The sequence below is a fragment of the Phalacrocorax carbo genome, chromosome 1 (assembly GCF_963921805.1).
Source record: "Phalacrocorax carbo chromosome 1, bPhaCar2.1, whole genome shotgun sequence".
Lineage (NCBI taxonomy): Eukaryota > Metazoa > Chordata > Aves > Suliformes > Phalacrocoracidae > Phalacrocorax > Phalacrocorax carbo.
In genome coordinates this window covers 125,137,920-125,155,308 of record NC_087513.1, presented here as the reverse complement: position 1 = coordinate 125,155,308, position 17,389 = coordinate 125,137,920, and the positions used below count along the sequence as shown (strand labels likewise).

The following is a 17,389-nucleotide window of genomic DNA, read 5'->3' as shown; positions in this document are numbered from 1 at the left end:
AAAAGGGAGTCTCCATCTTCTTTGTAGCTGCCCCTTCAGTACTGGTACATGGGGATGAGATCCCCTCTGAGCCTCCTTTTCTCAAGGCTGAACAAACCCAGCTCTCCCAGCCTGTCCTCGTATGGCAGCTGCCCAGTCCTTTGATCATCTTGGTGGCCCTTCTCTGGACCCCTTCCAGCCTGTCCACATCCTTTTTGTAGAGTGGGGACCAGAACTGGACACAGGACTCCAGGTGTGGCCTGACAAGCGCTGAGTAGAGAGGGATAATGACTTCTTTATCTCTGCTGGTGATGCCCTTGTTGATGCAACCCAGCATCCTGTTGGCCTTCTTGGCCACAGCAGCACACTGTTCACTCATGTTGAGCTTGTTGTCCAGCAGGACCCCCAGGTCCCTTTCCACAGAGCTGCTCTCCAGCCAGGTGGATCCCAGTCTGTGCTGCACTCCTGGATTATATTTTCCCAGGTGCATGACCTTACACTTCTCCTTGTTGAACTTCATAAGGTTCTTGTTGGCCCACTCTTCCAGCCTATCCAGGTCTTTCTGCAGAGCAGCTCTCCCTTCTGGAGTGTCTACTTCCCCACTCAACTTGGAGTCATCTGCAAACTTGATCAGGCTACACTTGATGCCATTATCCAGATCACTTATAAAGATATTGAATAACATTGGGCCCAATACCAATCCCTGGGGGACTCCACTTGTGACAGGTTGCCACTTGGAAAAGGAGCTATTTACCACCACCCTTTGGGTGCGGCCTGTCAGCCAGTTCCCCACCCACTGCACAGACCACTTGTCTAGGCCATAACGCATTAATTTCTCCAGAAGGAGACTGTGGGGGACCATATCAAAGGCCTTGGAGAAGTCTGGGTAGACAATGTCCACTGCCCACCCCATGTCAACCAGGCAAGTCACTTTGTCATAGAAGGCCACCAGGTTTGTCAAGCACGATCTGCCTTTAGTGAAGCCATGTTGGCTTTTCCCAATCACATCCTTCATTTGACTTTTGATGGACCTCAGGAGGATTCGTTCCATACCTTTCACAGAGATTGAAGTAAGGCTGATGGGCCTATAATAACCCAGATCCTCCCTCGAGTCTTTCTTGTAGATAGGGGTAACATTTCCCTTCCTCCAGTCCTCTGGGACATCCCCCGTTCTCCACAATTTCTCGAAGATTATGAAAGCGGCCTTGCAATGATGTCAGCCAGCTCTCAACACCCTCGGTGTGGATGGCGTCAGGGCCCATTGATTTGTAGGGGTTGAGCTCCTGTAGTAATTCATGTACTAACTCTTTCTTCACCGATGGTGGGTTGGTGTTGGGATCAACTGGCAATTTCGTTCCCAAAGCCTGGGACCCTACAGTGCTGGTAAAGACTGTTGGTAAAGAGGTGAGGAAGGTGTTGAGAACCTCTGCCTTTTCAGCATCATTGGTGATTGACTCTTCTTTTCTGTTTAACAGTGGGCCTATGTTTTCCTTCTTTTTCTCCATATGGTTGACATACCTGAATAAACCTTTCTTGTTATTTTTGACATCTGCAGCCAGTTTCAATTCGAGTTGGGCTTTTGCTTTTCTAACTGCACACTCTGGCAACGCCCTTGTAGCTCTCGACGGATAATCCTCCACTTCCCTTTTGGATTTGAGTAGACCCAGGAGGTCATGGTTGAGCCATGGGGTCCTCTTGCTCCACTTACTTCCCTTTCCTTTGTAGGGGATAAATTGGCTTTGTGCTTTCAATAGAGAGTTCTTGAAGAACTCCCAGCACTCACTATCTCCTTTGTCTTCCATCGAAGCATCCCACGGAATCCCTCCCAAATGAGCCCTGAGTGAACTGAAGTTTGCTCTTCTAAAATCCCAAACCCTTGTCTTAGAGCTGACCTTCAGCACCCTCAGCGGGATCCTGAACTCCACAATATTGTGGTCAATGCAGCCAAGGCTACCACCAACCGAGATATTACAAAGCAGGCTTTCTCTGTTTGTGAATAGCAAGTCCAGCAGCACCTCCTTCCTGGTTGGCATATCTAACACTTGTATCAGGAAACAGTCCTTGATACATTCCAGGAACTTGGTGGATGACATGTGAGCTGCTGTATTGTTCTTCCAGTAGATGTCTGAGTAGTTGAAGTCACCCATCAGGACCAGGTTCCTTTGGCCAGAAGCTTGTTTTAGTGCCCCATATATAGCTTCGTCGGCATCGGCATCGTGGTTAGGAGGTCAATAGCAGATCCCTACTGTGGGGATCTCCAAATTTAATTTCATTATTAGATACCTTCCTTTTGCATAAAGGCTAATGACCCCAAAAATGACCACAAAAATTAAAAGAAAATGGTGATTCCTTAGAGGCAACAGACTGCAATGGTTATGTATAAAGAAAAGAAAACTTGTACAGTCCATATCTATCAACAGTGCTTGATTTCTTGGCCCTTTTTTAATCCTGAAGTAGTAAAAGAATAAGCAAAATAATATAATGGAAATTCTGAAAATGTTAATTCAGAAATTTCGAAGTATATTTTGCCAATTTTGATTGAACCAATACAATCATGTTTAAAGAATGTTTACTCCCACAGAACTGTCCAGAGATTTTTTTCATTTCTTCACTGCTAAACATTTCAGTCATTATGGTCACCGAACTTGACCTAAATACACAGGATTTCTCAGAACTCATTTGAAAAATCAAGGTTCAGTCTCAGTAACTCTTCTTGAAGAGGAGAATTTAATTAGAAGAAACATGCCTGCTTGATTTAAAATTTGCCAGTGATGGTGAATCCTCCACATTTCTTTGAGGATTGTTCTGAGAGTTGATTAAGCTCATTGTTTAAAATGTGTTTCATTTTGTATTTGGCTACTGAATAACATTGACTTGGTTTCAGTCCCTAGTTTTTCCTGTGAGAGTGAACACTCTCCATTACAAACATTCTGTTTTTTAGTGAGGTAGAACAAATGAATCACCACTAAAATTCTCTTCAGTCAGCTAAATAATTTGGGATCACTGAGTCTCTCACTCTCATCTTGAATCATTTAAACATGCTTGTATTGCAAAGATGAACAACACCCATAGAAGGCAACACAAGCTAACTAACATTGTATACCAAATGGAGGGACTGAATAAGTAAAGGCAGAGGTACCAAAAAAGTAGGGAAAAATGCATTTCCACAGAGTTGGGAGAATTAGGTAAATCTATGGATCCAAGAAACAAAAATAACATAAAAATTCATTCTTGATTTGGAAAAGGGACAAATCAATAAGAAGAAAAGACTAATAGGATACAGTTGGTGATTTTACACTTGAAGAGATTTAAAGCAAGCTGGAAGGATAAGGATCATCCAAAATTTCCTCAACAGCTACTGACATGCTATTATATTGTGTATTGAGGTCTTGAGCTATGGTGTGTGATAAAAATGAATTGCTTGTTTGTGCACGTAGAAAACTTAATGTGTTATTCATACAGGTCTGAATAACAGTTCTTTTCTACAATCAACTTCTTATTTTCCTATTTAATAGAAAAGAAAAAATTGTATACAATGGCTAGAAGAAAGGAACTGTAACAGCCTCTAACAGGACTGCATACAGCTTGTGGTTTCTGCTGGCTGTATGTAGCAGAGGTAATAAAAATGGCAGGCAGCAAACCTCAGGGAATATTTTAAGTTACTTTTATTCATTGTGAAAAAGGCAGTACTACCTGCAATGTATAGGTATCAATTTTTAGTGGGCTTTTAACCTTTGTTTTATCTTAACATCTATGATGAAGGAGAAAAAGATTTAATTTATAAGGTATTTCCAGTGCTTGTGAGGCAATCAGATAAAATTCAGACAATTCAACATTAAAAGTTGTTGCAATGCTATAGTTTTCACTTCAACATACAAAACAAAGATATCTAACATTAACATTCTTATAACACAAGCAGGCAAACAAGGCAATCACAAAACATGATTTACGTTTAAGAAGTTCAGCTATTACAAAAAACTCTCATATATTAGGTAGACTGAATTTCACACCTTAGAGAGGAAGTTAACAGTTCCAATTTACAGATAAAAGAAACTGAGCCACATCAGGAAGTTTCATGGACTTCTTGACAGTTGCATGGAATAGTTTGTGTTCTAAGCCTTCCTTTAGACATTTGTAGTAAAATTATTTTCCAAATGCTTCACCAAACAATTATGAGAAAAAAGGATCTTCTTACCTTTCAAGTCTCTAGTAAGGGAAAGCTTTAGTACACGTATACTTCTGTTTCTCTGGGCTAAAATTAATACAATGTTAAATACCTTCCCTCAAGAAAGTGGAGATTTGTGAAAACAAAATTATCAAGTACCTTAACAATATGTGAGGGTGAGTACTTATGTATCCATGAGCTTTCATTACCTACTTACAATTTTAAAGGTTATAACTATTTTTGCAAATACTGATTTTACCTAAAACAGCATACTAACAGTAATATCAGAAGTGTCAAATCCTTGAGCATAAACCACTTCAGGGTAAAACTAATGTCCTAGCAAGAAGAGTCCCAAAAAGACAAACACTCTTCCAACTTTGCTTTCATGAGCCTTTAAACCTGTTGCCATCTCAAAAGATATTACCATGCAAAGAAAAGGTTCCATTTCCCTCCTCTCAGCAGAAGATGATACTCGACCAAAAGACTATGTATGTACTAAAGCATCTTATGTATGTTGTTAACATAAACTCCGATTTCCAGTGAAGAAATTTGTATTGCATGCTTCAATGGTTGTGAGATATTACTCCTTGTAATAGTAAAGGTCATGACTCAAACACTTTTCATCTAACCGTAACATAAATCTTTGCTCTGCATTTTCCTAAGAATACCCAAATTACATCTTATACTTAATATCAAAATCCCCTCTGCTGGCTTATATACGATAATTTATGAGCAGGATAAGCATCACGTTAAAATAGAGGCAAAGACTGAGAGAGAGTTAAAGCATGTCCTCCTCTTTCAAACATGACAAACACAGTAGTAGTGCCCACATTCTTTTTTTTCCTGGGTTGGTCTGGGGTTTGAGTGGGTTTTTTCAGCTTGGTATCAGTGATGCATTTCAAGAAATAAATATTGCTGAAACCTAAATATTATTGTAAGATGCAAGTTTGTTACTAATGTTGATGACTGAAGGTATCAACCTAATCTTCATGTAAACAGGAAAGGTTTCAGCATAAATATTGTGAAAGCTGAAAATAAGGTCCTACATGAATCATAAAAGGTAGAACAAAAAGATAAATCGGTTTTTACTGAAACTTCTATGAAGAGGAAAGAGGTACCAGTGTTTTGCATTCTTTTTGCAGATACACTCAGGCAGGCACAATCCCAGTGGCTTTATCAAACCAAAATAGGCCCTCCCTAATCATTCAAGCTTTGTGGCAGAAAAGTAAATCAGGGAATCCAATTCCCTCTTGTAACTGAAATATATCAATTTTTAACAAGAATGTGAATAATTTATTATCTTCCCCACAAAAAAAATATTTTGAATAATTTGTTAATCTTAGTATGACAAAAATACCAAGGGAAGAGAATTAAAGCAGCAGTGTATTAAGGATATGATGTTCATTTTAATTAAATTATTCCTCCCCTACAGAGAACAGTTTTAAAGACCATATTTGTCAAGAGCTGGAGCTATAGTATTATTGATCCAGGCTATATCTCATGAACAAGGAGAAATATGTAATTTTGAGGTGAACATATAGATATTGGCATACTAAAGTATTTATCAAAATAATTAAACACACAAATAATCCCACCTCAATTCACACCACAGCATTTAGAATACATGCCTAACATACACATTTACATTTCCTGTAACTTCAGTGCAACTGAAGCAGATGTTTAAATTTAATTTCTTTGCTATTTAGGGATTGCCTTACCTACCTGAAATTAAACATAGGCAAATATGCTACTGAATCAAGAACTTCATCCATCAGTCAGAACTGAACAAACCAAATGCATCTTTCTCTATCATGAATAATTTGACTTCTGAATGCAATTGTTAGCAGCTATTATTTCAGTTAATCACGTACCTTACCACAGAATCAAACATATTATTTAAATGTGCACAAAACTTATTATGGGATGTTTATGGGAGAGAACACAGGAAGGAAAAAGAGAAAGATCAAAGTGGATGAGCAAAGAACAAGCATAGAATAAAAGAGGATAAAAGATGCCAGTCATGGAAGCAGGTGCTGGCCAGTAAAGCTGTCTGACAACACCTCAGGCTTGATCACTATCCTAGACTCTTATTAAATCGTATGTTTATCTTCTGTGTAAGTACACTCCCTATCCTGAGCCTCTGAGTCAGCCACTAGCAAAGTTCAAACTGGTCTAGCCAGCAAGTAGGATGCGGCCTGAGTGCCAGCTACTGGAGAGACTCAGTCTAAGACCAGTCATTGCAGAGGACAGTGTTTTGAGTGGGTGGTTGGGTGTCAGCTGCCACCTAATATCAGGTTAGACTAGCCAGCAAGTAGCAGGAGACCATCATCTGTAAAGACCCATGGTCAGCACCAGTGACTAGGTAAAGGGCCTACAGAGTGAGCACACATACAGGACAGACTTAAATCTCTGCTACTATTCAAGAGACCTGCAGACATGCATTTGTGAGCTGAGTGAGTGAACATACGTGTATGTTCTGCTAGTGAACTTTGAGCTGGACTAACCAGCAAGTAGGAGCAGACCAGCATCCAGAAACACTCAAGGTCTGAGACAGTGACTGGCAGTGATAGGTTAGCGGTAGGACTCGATGACCTTAAGGGTCTTTTCCAACCTTAACGATTCTATGATTCTATGGATAAGGATCCCCAGAGTCAGACACAAATACTGGAGGAACTTAAATGTCCATGCTAATATTCAAAATATCTGAGAGGGTGGGTGGCTTTTAGTGCATCAGTAGACTGGGGGTCGGGGGGGGTGGGGTCCGTACCTCCGGCGCAGTTCGATTAGTTCAATCCTAATCAGCCAAACACCAGCAACTGCACCAGGCTGCCCATGCTGTTCATATTTACGGAAGTGCTGACTGGTTTTATGGGTGTGCTGGTAAAGGTGCTGCCATCTGGGTTGATCTGAGTGGTTGGCAATGTTTGTACTTTGTGTGTGTGTGTGAGCACGTCTGCTGGTCTGCCCGCAAGAGTAGCTGCTCAACCTGGCTGCTGGGCAGGCAGGAGAAGCTCGTGGCTCAAATTTGGCTCCAGCAGAAGGGGAAAGAGAATCCTTTGTGCTCCCAAAGTCAGCTGGCTGGATTCTTACCTCTGACAGTCAAAGGTTCACGTTGGTTTTAAGCATACCAAGCCTTATTGCAACACACACCCGCTTAGATGTTAAACCTCCTTATTCAGCAAGACTTTTTTCTGCTACTGGCAACAACTTTGGATCTAGATATCATGTATACTGCTAAACTAAAGCCCAGCCAACACTGACTCCACCAAGAAGTAGAAAATAAAAGCACACTCTGACAGCTTTCCTAATTAATTCAAACAAGTAGTCCTGAGGACTTAGTGACTAAACTAAAAAAGAAAAAACTATCGTACTTTCCTTTCTATTCCTTGCTGTCTGCAATTCAGATTAAGATTTCATGCAATTCTAACTGAGGCTGCAGCGTAAGAACGTTTTTGGAAACCAACAGGAGTATGTATTTATTGAAGGGTTGTAAAATAGAACTACGGGTAGAGAAGGTAGACAAAAGAATTCATAGAGCTCTTGAAAATGTGTAGAAGCAAGGTTAATTGTTTGGCAGGATAATTGATTTTGTATAAGTTGACCTGTGCAATTGGGTTTTACACAAATACAAGATAAAAAAGAGACACTCCTGTGTAACATACGAGGGTCTGTGTCATGCAGAGTACCAAGGGTTTGCCATAAAGTTGTACAGTTGTTTTCTAAATACCTGTGCCCAGTTACTCCTCACACTGGCACTGGAGCCTGGACTTCTAAGAACATTTGGTGTTATTTCAGATAAGAAAAAAAAGGGTCAGAGCAGAGATCATCATACAGAAATAGATATCTAAAAAGCTTAACACTTGGGAAATAAAACTTTTAAAATGAAGCTGAAGTACACAATCCTCCTGCAGACAAGTTAAATCAAATCCTGATTAAGAAAATCTTAAGGGTTCACTGACTTTAAAGCATGAGCCACTATACTGAGAAGAATTGTGTTACTACTGTGGGTAAAACTGTTGTTTAGCTACTGAATGCTTACTATATAGGGACTTTTACTTAGCCTTTGCCTTATATTTGTGACCAATTATTCATTTAGCAAAGGAAAAAAAAAATGAAAAAAAAAAGTCAATGGAAACATTTTACAAAAGGCTCTAGAAAAACTCTGTGTAGGAAAAAAATGAACATTATTAAACACTGTAATTATCAAACACTCTTAAGGCATAAAACTTCAAGGTTGAAAGCTCAGTTTCAATACTGCTTTCCAGCATTTATGCTTTAAAGTAACATCTGTGCCACAGACGGTTACTAATAAGATAACTTTAAACTGTCTCTTCTCTCCAGGACAGAATATAGTCATTAAAACAAACAGAAAAAATTAAATTTCAAACCAGGTAGCTCGTCTTCCCCTCAACCCCTCAGACCACCTTGAGAAAAACATCAAATTTTATCATCTCCAAAAGTTCTTTACACAAAATGTTCACTTTATTTCCTACACATACCTTCCAATTTAAAAATACAATATGTTAAGGTAATGTTTTCAAGAACACCACAATTGTTTTCAGCTTCTTCTTAGGAAAAAGATCTATGTAATTGTTCCATCTTTCCATACATTTCATTATTAATATCAATAACAGTAGGGTGAGTAGTTTTTTGTTTGTTACTTTATTAGTCTTCTGCCTACTTTCAGTGAAGTTAGACATAGAACTCCAACACTCTTTCAATGCTTTGTGAAATTCAACAGCTGGATAGACAAAGGAAATCAAATTAGAAACTTCAATGAAGAAATGCCTTAGCAGACTCAACAGCTGTAGTTCTCAGTCAGGAAATTGCCAGCTAGTTTAGGGAAGGGGGGAAATTTAGTTTTTAGTGTATATTTAGGGTAGAGCATGGACATGGAAAAGTCTTGTACAAATTAATTCATGGGAGACAGAGACATGCTGTGATTATTCCATGAGCAGAGGAGGGCAGGAAAAATGAATATAAGACAAAATGTAAAAAATCAAGCTTCTTTAGTTCTGCTCCTCAAGAAACAAGTGTTTGATACTGTTGGCCATTTTCCCACTGTGCATTTGCAGCTGGAAACAAAAGAGTAGTGCAGATAATTTTTTATATTCAATTTAGAGCTAGAGATAGATTTCCTGATTAATTTATAGGATGAAACAAATCTCTGCCTCTGGAGTTTATGTTGCATTTACTACCTAAACAGGGGAAAACTAGAAGCAAGAAGCAGGAAAGGGGGAGGGGAGGAAGTAAGTAGTTCTTTCTTATTCCAGGATACATTCTGGCTCTATCTTGTCCATCCACAGCTGTTATCAAATAGACTAGCAGCAATATGCTATTCTAAGTCAGAATTAATCATCTTTTCATTTTCTATCTCTATTGAAATTGAAGGAGATAATTTCTTATCAAGTTCTAAAGCACAGCAGATATTTTTAAATAGAGAAATAGGCTCAGATAATGTGAAATAACAACCTCCCCTTAGGCTGATCTGCATAGTCTGAATGCTCCAAAGTGCTGTAACCTGGATGTTCAGTAACAAATCAGGAGATTCTGAAGAAGCCTACTGCATGGCCTAGCTTAAATCTGCAAGGCAATTACAGCCTGAAAATCTGTTTTCCATGATAAATCCAATGGGAAGTCTTATGTGGATTTGCATGACAGTATGCAAACAATGGGCTTCTGATGTATTCCCTTCTTTTGCTTGCATCCTGAATATCTTTTTTCCCTGTATCTCAATTTGCAACATCAGGAGAGCATGCTGAAGTAAACAAATCATTTCCTTATATAGTCAAAGGAATGTACTGTTCTATTCCTTCAATCCAAGGGATTGTTTTTTAAAAAAAAACAGTAACAGAGACTTTCTAATGCCTGTCACTTCATTAACTTAAAGTTATTTCACTAAAACAGTTGCCTGGATTTGCAAAAACACATTAAAATTTGTCCACACCATATAACTTGTAAAGTAAGTAAAATTCAAAGGTAAAAACAGTGCATATAACAGGCCTATAAATATATACAAAATACAGCCTGAAGACATTCCAGAAAAATACTAAGAAAAGTACATCTTGAGGAATATCACAGTATATGGTGCATTTTCTAATTAAACGGAAAAGAAGTCACCCTTATTTCATTTTTCTATCTCATAATAATAAACTAAATATATAAATAAACAAATATATTTTAATATATATAAATATACAAATAAATATATATAAATAAATAAAATATATTTAAATTTGAGATAGATACCATTTCTTCAAGAAAAATGGTATGGCTTATTCTGATATTTATATTAACATTAACATTGCATCAGAAAGTGCATCACCAGCAGAGACAAAGAAGTCATTATCCCTCTCTACTCAGCGCTTGTCAGGCCGCAACTGGAGTACTGTGTACAGTTCTAGTCCCCGCTATACAAAAAGGATGTGGACAGGCTGGAAGGGGTCCAGAGAAGGGCCACCAAGATGACCAAAGGACTGGGCAGCTGCCATACGAGGACAGGCTGGGAGAGCTGGGTTTGTTCAGCCTTGAGAAAAGGAGGCTCAGAAGGGATCTCATCCCCATGTGTCAGTACTTAAGGGGCAGCTACAAAGAAGACAGAGACTCCCTTTTTACACGGAGTCACAAGGAGAGGACAAGGGGGAATGGACACAAGTTGCTCTTGGGGAGATTCCGATTGGACACGAGAGGGAAACTTTTTCACACTGAGGCCAGTCAACCTTTGGCATAATCTCGCCAGGGAAGCTGTTGACTCGGCCACGTCGGACACCTTCAAGAGTCATCCGGACAGGGTGCTGGGCCATCTTGTCTAGACTGTGCTCTTCCTAGAAAGGTTGGACTAGACGATCCCTGAGGTCCCTTCCAACCTGGGATTCTGTGATTCTGGGATTAAATGGATGCTTGTACATACATTTGTGTGGGATACTACCAAGGAAAATTATTTTCTTTGGTAAATAATTTAAGATATGAATAATTTATCTGTGTTGTTTGAAATGATAAAACATATCTGAAAAGTAATCTATCAAAATAAATATTAGGAAAATTATTTACATATTCTGTGTAAATACAGAAATCTACCTATCTCCTCTACTTCAGCAGTGAATAAACTTGTAATGATTACAATATGTTAATTCTGTGGTAATCCAGGCTTTACCATAACACTAGATAAATTGAACAAATCAATTGCTATCATATGCAATTCAAATAAATAATGGTAAAATTACAACACAAAGGGCAATTTACTCCTTTTCTATCCTATCTCACATCATATGTGACCAAGCAACGTCATCTAAAATCTAATTCAAAAAATAAAACCAAATAGTTTAATTCTTTCCAGATAGTTCAGGTTTCTAGTTTCTAGTTTTTATTGTCACATTTGAAATTACCAGAAACAACATAGGAAAACACAGAAAATAGTAATTTGGAACAGAAAAACTATCTTAGGGAAAAAAAAAAACAGTTGAAAGAACCAGCAAATCTAAAGCATATCTAGAAACAAATATAACAAATAATTGTGTAATCTATTTCTCATTTTGTTTTCTGTTAATTCAGTATAAAGCAAAAGCAGTTATAAATGCTTAACTCATTTATTTTTGGAATTTCTTACCCCTTCCTACTTCCTTCAAACTATGAACATTTTTTTTAAAAAAGAAAATTCTTAGCGATTACATGTTTTTCCTTTCTGCCACTTCAGATTTTAGGAAACTGTGACTTGTTGCAGGATAAAGCGATAAATAAGTATTGATAATAGTTAAATATATTTAAAAGGTTACTTTTCAAGTGTATTTATTTGCATCTATTACAAAAACATACAATTTCTCATTAAATGAAACTTCTAAGAAGCTTTCAATTTAAATTTAAGAATTTTAACAAGTGATGCTTTTCTACCCAGTATTTGACAAACATCTTTATGTGATGTATTTTTTTTTTAATTTAAACTCTTAATTCAAAGCCTTTCCTAGGAATACATCAAGACCGCATTACTATATGGGGACATTCAGCCTTTTTATATCATACTTGCAACAACCATTATGAAGTCAAGTTGCAACCTTCTTGTTTCTTTTACATATAAACATCACTTTGATATCACACATGACGTTTGTGCTTTCATGGTAACATATTATTCATAAAAGAAATCGTATTTCAAAAGTCCAAGAAAATCATTGCAGGGCCTAGGAAAAAATAACTGTCAAAAAATGAACAATATGCACTTTGGCGGAACTTTACTGGATGCACCTCTGATTATTACTTACTTATTTATTTTAAGTAAACAACATTCATTGCCATGCGGCTAATTGTTGTTTTCACAAGGAGCCAGGTTCAGCACATCAACTGATGAGTTGCAGTCATCAAAACACCAAATTTTATACACACTCTAGATTTCAGGGACCATAAAAGATCCCACCTTTTAAAAAATTCAAAGTAGAACTCAATAAATTACATACCTCGTGGTTGTTTAAGCAGAAGATGGAAAACAGATTCCTTAGTGGTGGACTTAGATAGGACAGATGCACTGAAATGACAACTGGACACCTCCTTATCTAAAAAAAAAAAAAAAAATCATTAAGGGGAACTCATTTAGAAGTCAAAATTGATTGAACAATTTCCCTAATAAAACAGCTTCATAGACAGAGGTTTTGAAAAATACATTCTTAAATGGGAGTACATGGGCCATTTCTTCCCCACTTTGCTTAAAGGTTGTCTCAGTATTTTCCTCACTGTGATGAAGAAAAGTATAGATAAAATATGGAGATATTCTTAAATAGAATTAAAAGAAAATAACACACCATCAAGAAAATCCAAAGTTTAAAATGTTTTCAGTTAAATAACATCTAGGGATTACAAAAGTTTTCTACATTAAAAAAATGAAACGGCCAAGAAAGCCCACAGTGATAAGAAACACGTAAGAGAAACCTTGAGAGAAACAGGTTTGGGACCAGCAGTACTGCAGCAGTTGCAGGCAAGAATGGCTTTCTTGATGACGAGTTACCGGATCATCGAACAGATTACTTCATAGAGACAGAGGATTTAGACATTATTTTGATTGTTTTCACTGATTACTGTCAATGTTGTGGATAAATCTAAAATGAGATAGGAAAAACTGGTTTGAAGTCTAATTTTATAAATGGATTTTGGAGCTATTCAAGCAAATGTGTCTTGCTAAAAGAATTGACGCTTGCAGGAAATACCTTGTAGGAAATATATCTAGCAGTTAACTCCAAGAATCTGAGCCCAATAGATAGACTATATCCAAATAATATGTCATATTAAAGGGTAGTAGCACTGAATGATGAACTGCCGACAGGAAGATACGATACACAGCAATGCATCAAACAGCCAGGGGAAGACTGTCATTTGGGGTTACGGAACACAGTTAAAAAAGCTTTAGGGAACAGAACAGTGAGTGAAGATGTTCAGGAAGGCAAAGAAAATCTCTTACGGAAACATCAAATTTCTTGCTTCTTGTGAGAAGAGAAACAGCCTCAAAATTATTCCACCTCAAGAACAAAGTTTCAGGTTTTAGAAACCAGCTTAGAGGTTGAAAATTAAATATGCAATATATAGGGAAACAAAGAATTGAAGGGCCCTTTCCAAATATTAAAAGATGGGTGCAAAAGAAAAGCCTACACACCCATTTCAATATATCAATAAAGCAACTATATTGCCATCTTTTTGACTTGAGATACTGCAATGGCAGAAAGGAGGTTATTGTGAAAGCTTTCCCCATAATGCTAATTATTCTGAAGGAATTATTTTCTATTTTTTTTTACTATGAAGCAAACAAGCTGAATAATGTAAATTTCCCTTACTGGAAGAGTTTGCCAAAGTTTAAAATATCTGCTATTTTATTTTCTTTATATTCACCTACATATTCAGTGAAAGATTAATTTCCACAGAACTATCCAACTAATCTCTGGAAACTTTTTTTTTTCTCCTCTGAAAAATAATTTCACTGTATAAAATGAAAAGCACTAAGTTAAGCTTCAAGATGTTTCAAAAATCCATTTATCAGTTCAGAAGTGCACTTATATACTTCACATTATTTTTTTAATTGGTAACTAACATCACAGTCTGAATTATGCCAAAATCAGCACAAAGTGATGTTAGCACTTCTATTCCAAACTGACTATCCACATCCAAAACTGATTTGAAAATAACCGATTTCTTCACGTTTGTATTACTTCGTTCTAACACTGACTTAAACATATGCAATAATACTTTTGTCCAATGTATGTTCCCTAAAAGAAACATAACTGTTAGTAGCAGACTTGCCTTTGAGTATTTAGTTCAGTTACATAATAAAGTCAGAGAAAGTAGTTTGAAAACGTTTTGCAATGCACACTTAAAAAGTGGCAATCCTAGGTTGGAAATCTTTGTGTGGAAAAAGATATGGCCAAGCCATTGTGTATGCAGCCTTACCTTGGAAATACGTTTTAATAATCAACACTATGAGACAGCTATTTTAAAATGAATGTGCATACACTCTTACCAAAAGCAATCTTATGCACTGCTGCAGGTATCAGTTTTGATAACACAGATAACGCTGGATTCCAGGGAGGAATCAATTTACCTCCCTTATCCGATTCCTAATTACCACTGTAGCTTTAATATTTTCTTGGATCATGTCCTTTCAAACTTTGAAGTGAATATCCCCTGAAAATAGTTGCAATTTTTTCTTGAAACTTCAAAATAGAATTGGCCCATTAAAAACATGAAATTAAATTATCCATGTCAACCAAAATAAAGCGTTATAGGCATTAACAAACCACTAGCACTTAGGGGCAATTCTTATTCAGGTGAGCTCTGTGGGGTCCGGTTTACGCTGGAGATCTCAGAAGTATCAATTATTTATATGAGTTTAGTTGCTTCCAAAATTCTTAGTAGAAATATTATATAGTGGTATTTACAGAAGAGCAGTAGCATTCAACTTGAAACAGCTGAACTAGTACAAATAGCCTCTAAACCATCTGTAACAAGAGTTTGCATACTCTGTAGCTCTGATTATTGGCTCATATTGGGGAAAATTACCTGCTGTCAAATAAACATTACTCCCATGAATATCCTTAATGTAGCTATGAATGCTTCTGTAAGAGCTGCATATTTAAACCACGGACATGTATCTAAATCCTGGGAAGAAAACTTATTGCTATTGAATTCAGTATGAAAACATCAAGTTTTAGGAGGTCCAAAATTTCATCCCTTCATCTCAAATTATCAGATGGTGGGTAATTTTACTTGCTCTATAATTATCCAAAATAGAGGATTGTCTGTGCTGCAATATAAGTCAAAATTCACAGAAAGAAATACTTCTGAGGAATAATGCTCTTGGGTTTGACAAAGCTTCAGAAATGCAAATGACAGCTTCAGAAATGGTCCAGATATGACAATTCCCAATTAGTTTCTTTTTTAATTCCTGAACTATAATTTCACATAAATTGAGACATCCTATTTTCATTGTTGCCACTTTTAACTCTTTTAAGAAATGGCACATGGTCTGAAACACAAATTGCAAAGATCAAGATCAATCAAGCATTGCCTTCTGCCTTCTGACTTGCTGCTTGCTGTCGATTTCCCCATTCTGCCCTCTCTCTGGCCTCCAATAACAGCAGCAATGCGCATGGCAAGTGCAGTGCAAGATTAAATAAAGGAAGGCATTCCAGTAACTTGCTTTAATGCTAAAATATCAGCTAAGAGGTTTCAAAATGGTACTAGATTGGGTCTTATATTACTAAACCTACAGTTTTAAGTGCTGTTCTCAGAAATGGATTTAAAAACTGTGAATTTGAGTTACCTGCCGACCAGGCTTATTTGTACTCCTTGGATTAACATTTTTTCAGGGGAAAAAAAGTTTAAAGAATGACTAGGTTGTCAGTCTTTAAGGAATAAATTAAGACTACTTTCTATTTCAGACTAAAACGTTTGTGTTTAACTAATTCAGATGGAAGGTCACTATCATTCCAAATTAGCTTGTGCTTTCCAAGGTGTGTTCTTGCGCTGCTACCAGAGATCCCTGGACAAAATTGGCTCTTCATATAAAAAACACATAAAAATAAAGTGTAGGTCATCACAGCATGGGTAAGAGATAGTCTTCTCCATAACTTAGGACTGTAAATGGTCTTAAAATAATGCTCAGTTTTGGACATCTCATTATCAAACTCATACAAGCAAAATAAACAGGGTGAAAAAAATGGAAATTTGTTGAAGAGCAAGTTCAGAACTACCAAAGTTCAGTTCCTGGTAAGAAAGGAAGTGTACTAGAAGTAATGTATTCATACGAGGAACACTTTCTCACCAGACTGATTAGCCTTGTGGGATAGCAAATTCATTCTTAAGGTTGAAAAAAAACAAGTTAATTAGCTTTTACTGTACACTGGGCTAACATATCTGCATTGTTATGGTATATACAATATCAAAGTTAGTTTATTAAAATACTATATGCTTCCCTTCCAGGTAAACTATATCTTGAGAACATGAAAGTTCAACTAAGTATTGACATAATTATGGATATTATTTCCCAGGATATATAAGGGCCAGAAATACTAAGCTGAACTTATGTATCCATGACTTTGCTTGTAAGACTGATTTTTCTTCCTTTGGAAAGAAGGAAATAGGATTTAGAGTAAATATTCCTACACAGAACAAATCATATCATGCACAACCACATCTAAAGGCAGCTTGAATGCATAACTCAACTCTTATTGTGATTCTTAATTAGAAATTAAAATTAATTTTTTTAAATTTAATTTTTAGTTAAATGAAAAACAAGCAAACATTATTTACAGGTCACCAGCAGCAACTGAAAAATAACATAGCATATTAAGCTGATTAACAAATACAAGACAGCTTTTAAAGGACAAGTATGGTTTTACTTCCGTAAAGATCACAGTAAAAAATCTATTTTTTCAAAGAAAGCTTTTCATAATTCCACAGATCACAGAAACATTAGGTCATCACCATGTCAGGTCTACTGATGTGTAAAGAAAAATGAAGACTGAAAACTTCTGATGCATAAAAACCAGCACCAATCTTTCACTGTCAGCCAGTTGCCCCTGCACTGTCTCTATTACTGAAAATCTCCCTGAGACAAGCTAATCCTCTAAAGTTAGAAAAATTACTGTTTTCACTAAAATACTTAAATAAAGCAGGTTCTGCTAATGTTTCTCAGAACATCACAATTCACCAGGTTTTAGTACCAACATTTAAGCACTATAAATAATTTCTGATTAAATTATTGTGGATAAGTTT

General features: G+C 36.8%; 1 protein-coding gene across 1 annotated transcript in view; it reads right to left on the bottom strand.

Moving 5' to 3' along the window:
* Positions 1 to 17,389, bottom strand: part of CFAP47 (cilia and flagella associated protein 47) — a 346,829-nt gene that overhangs the window by 54,328 nt on the left and 275,112 nt on the right. Inside the window, 1 exon segment of the mRNA XM_064473493.1 lies at positions 12,589 to 12,684. Coding sequence (XP_064329563.1) covers positions 12,589 to 12,684 — 96 coding nt within the window.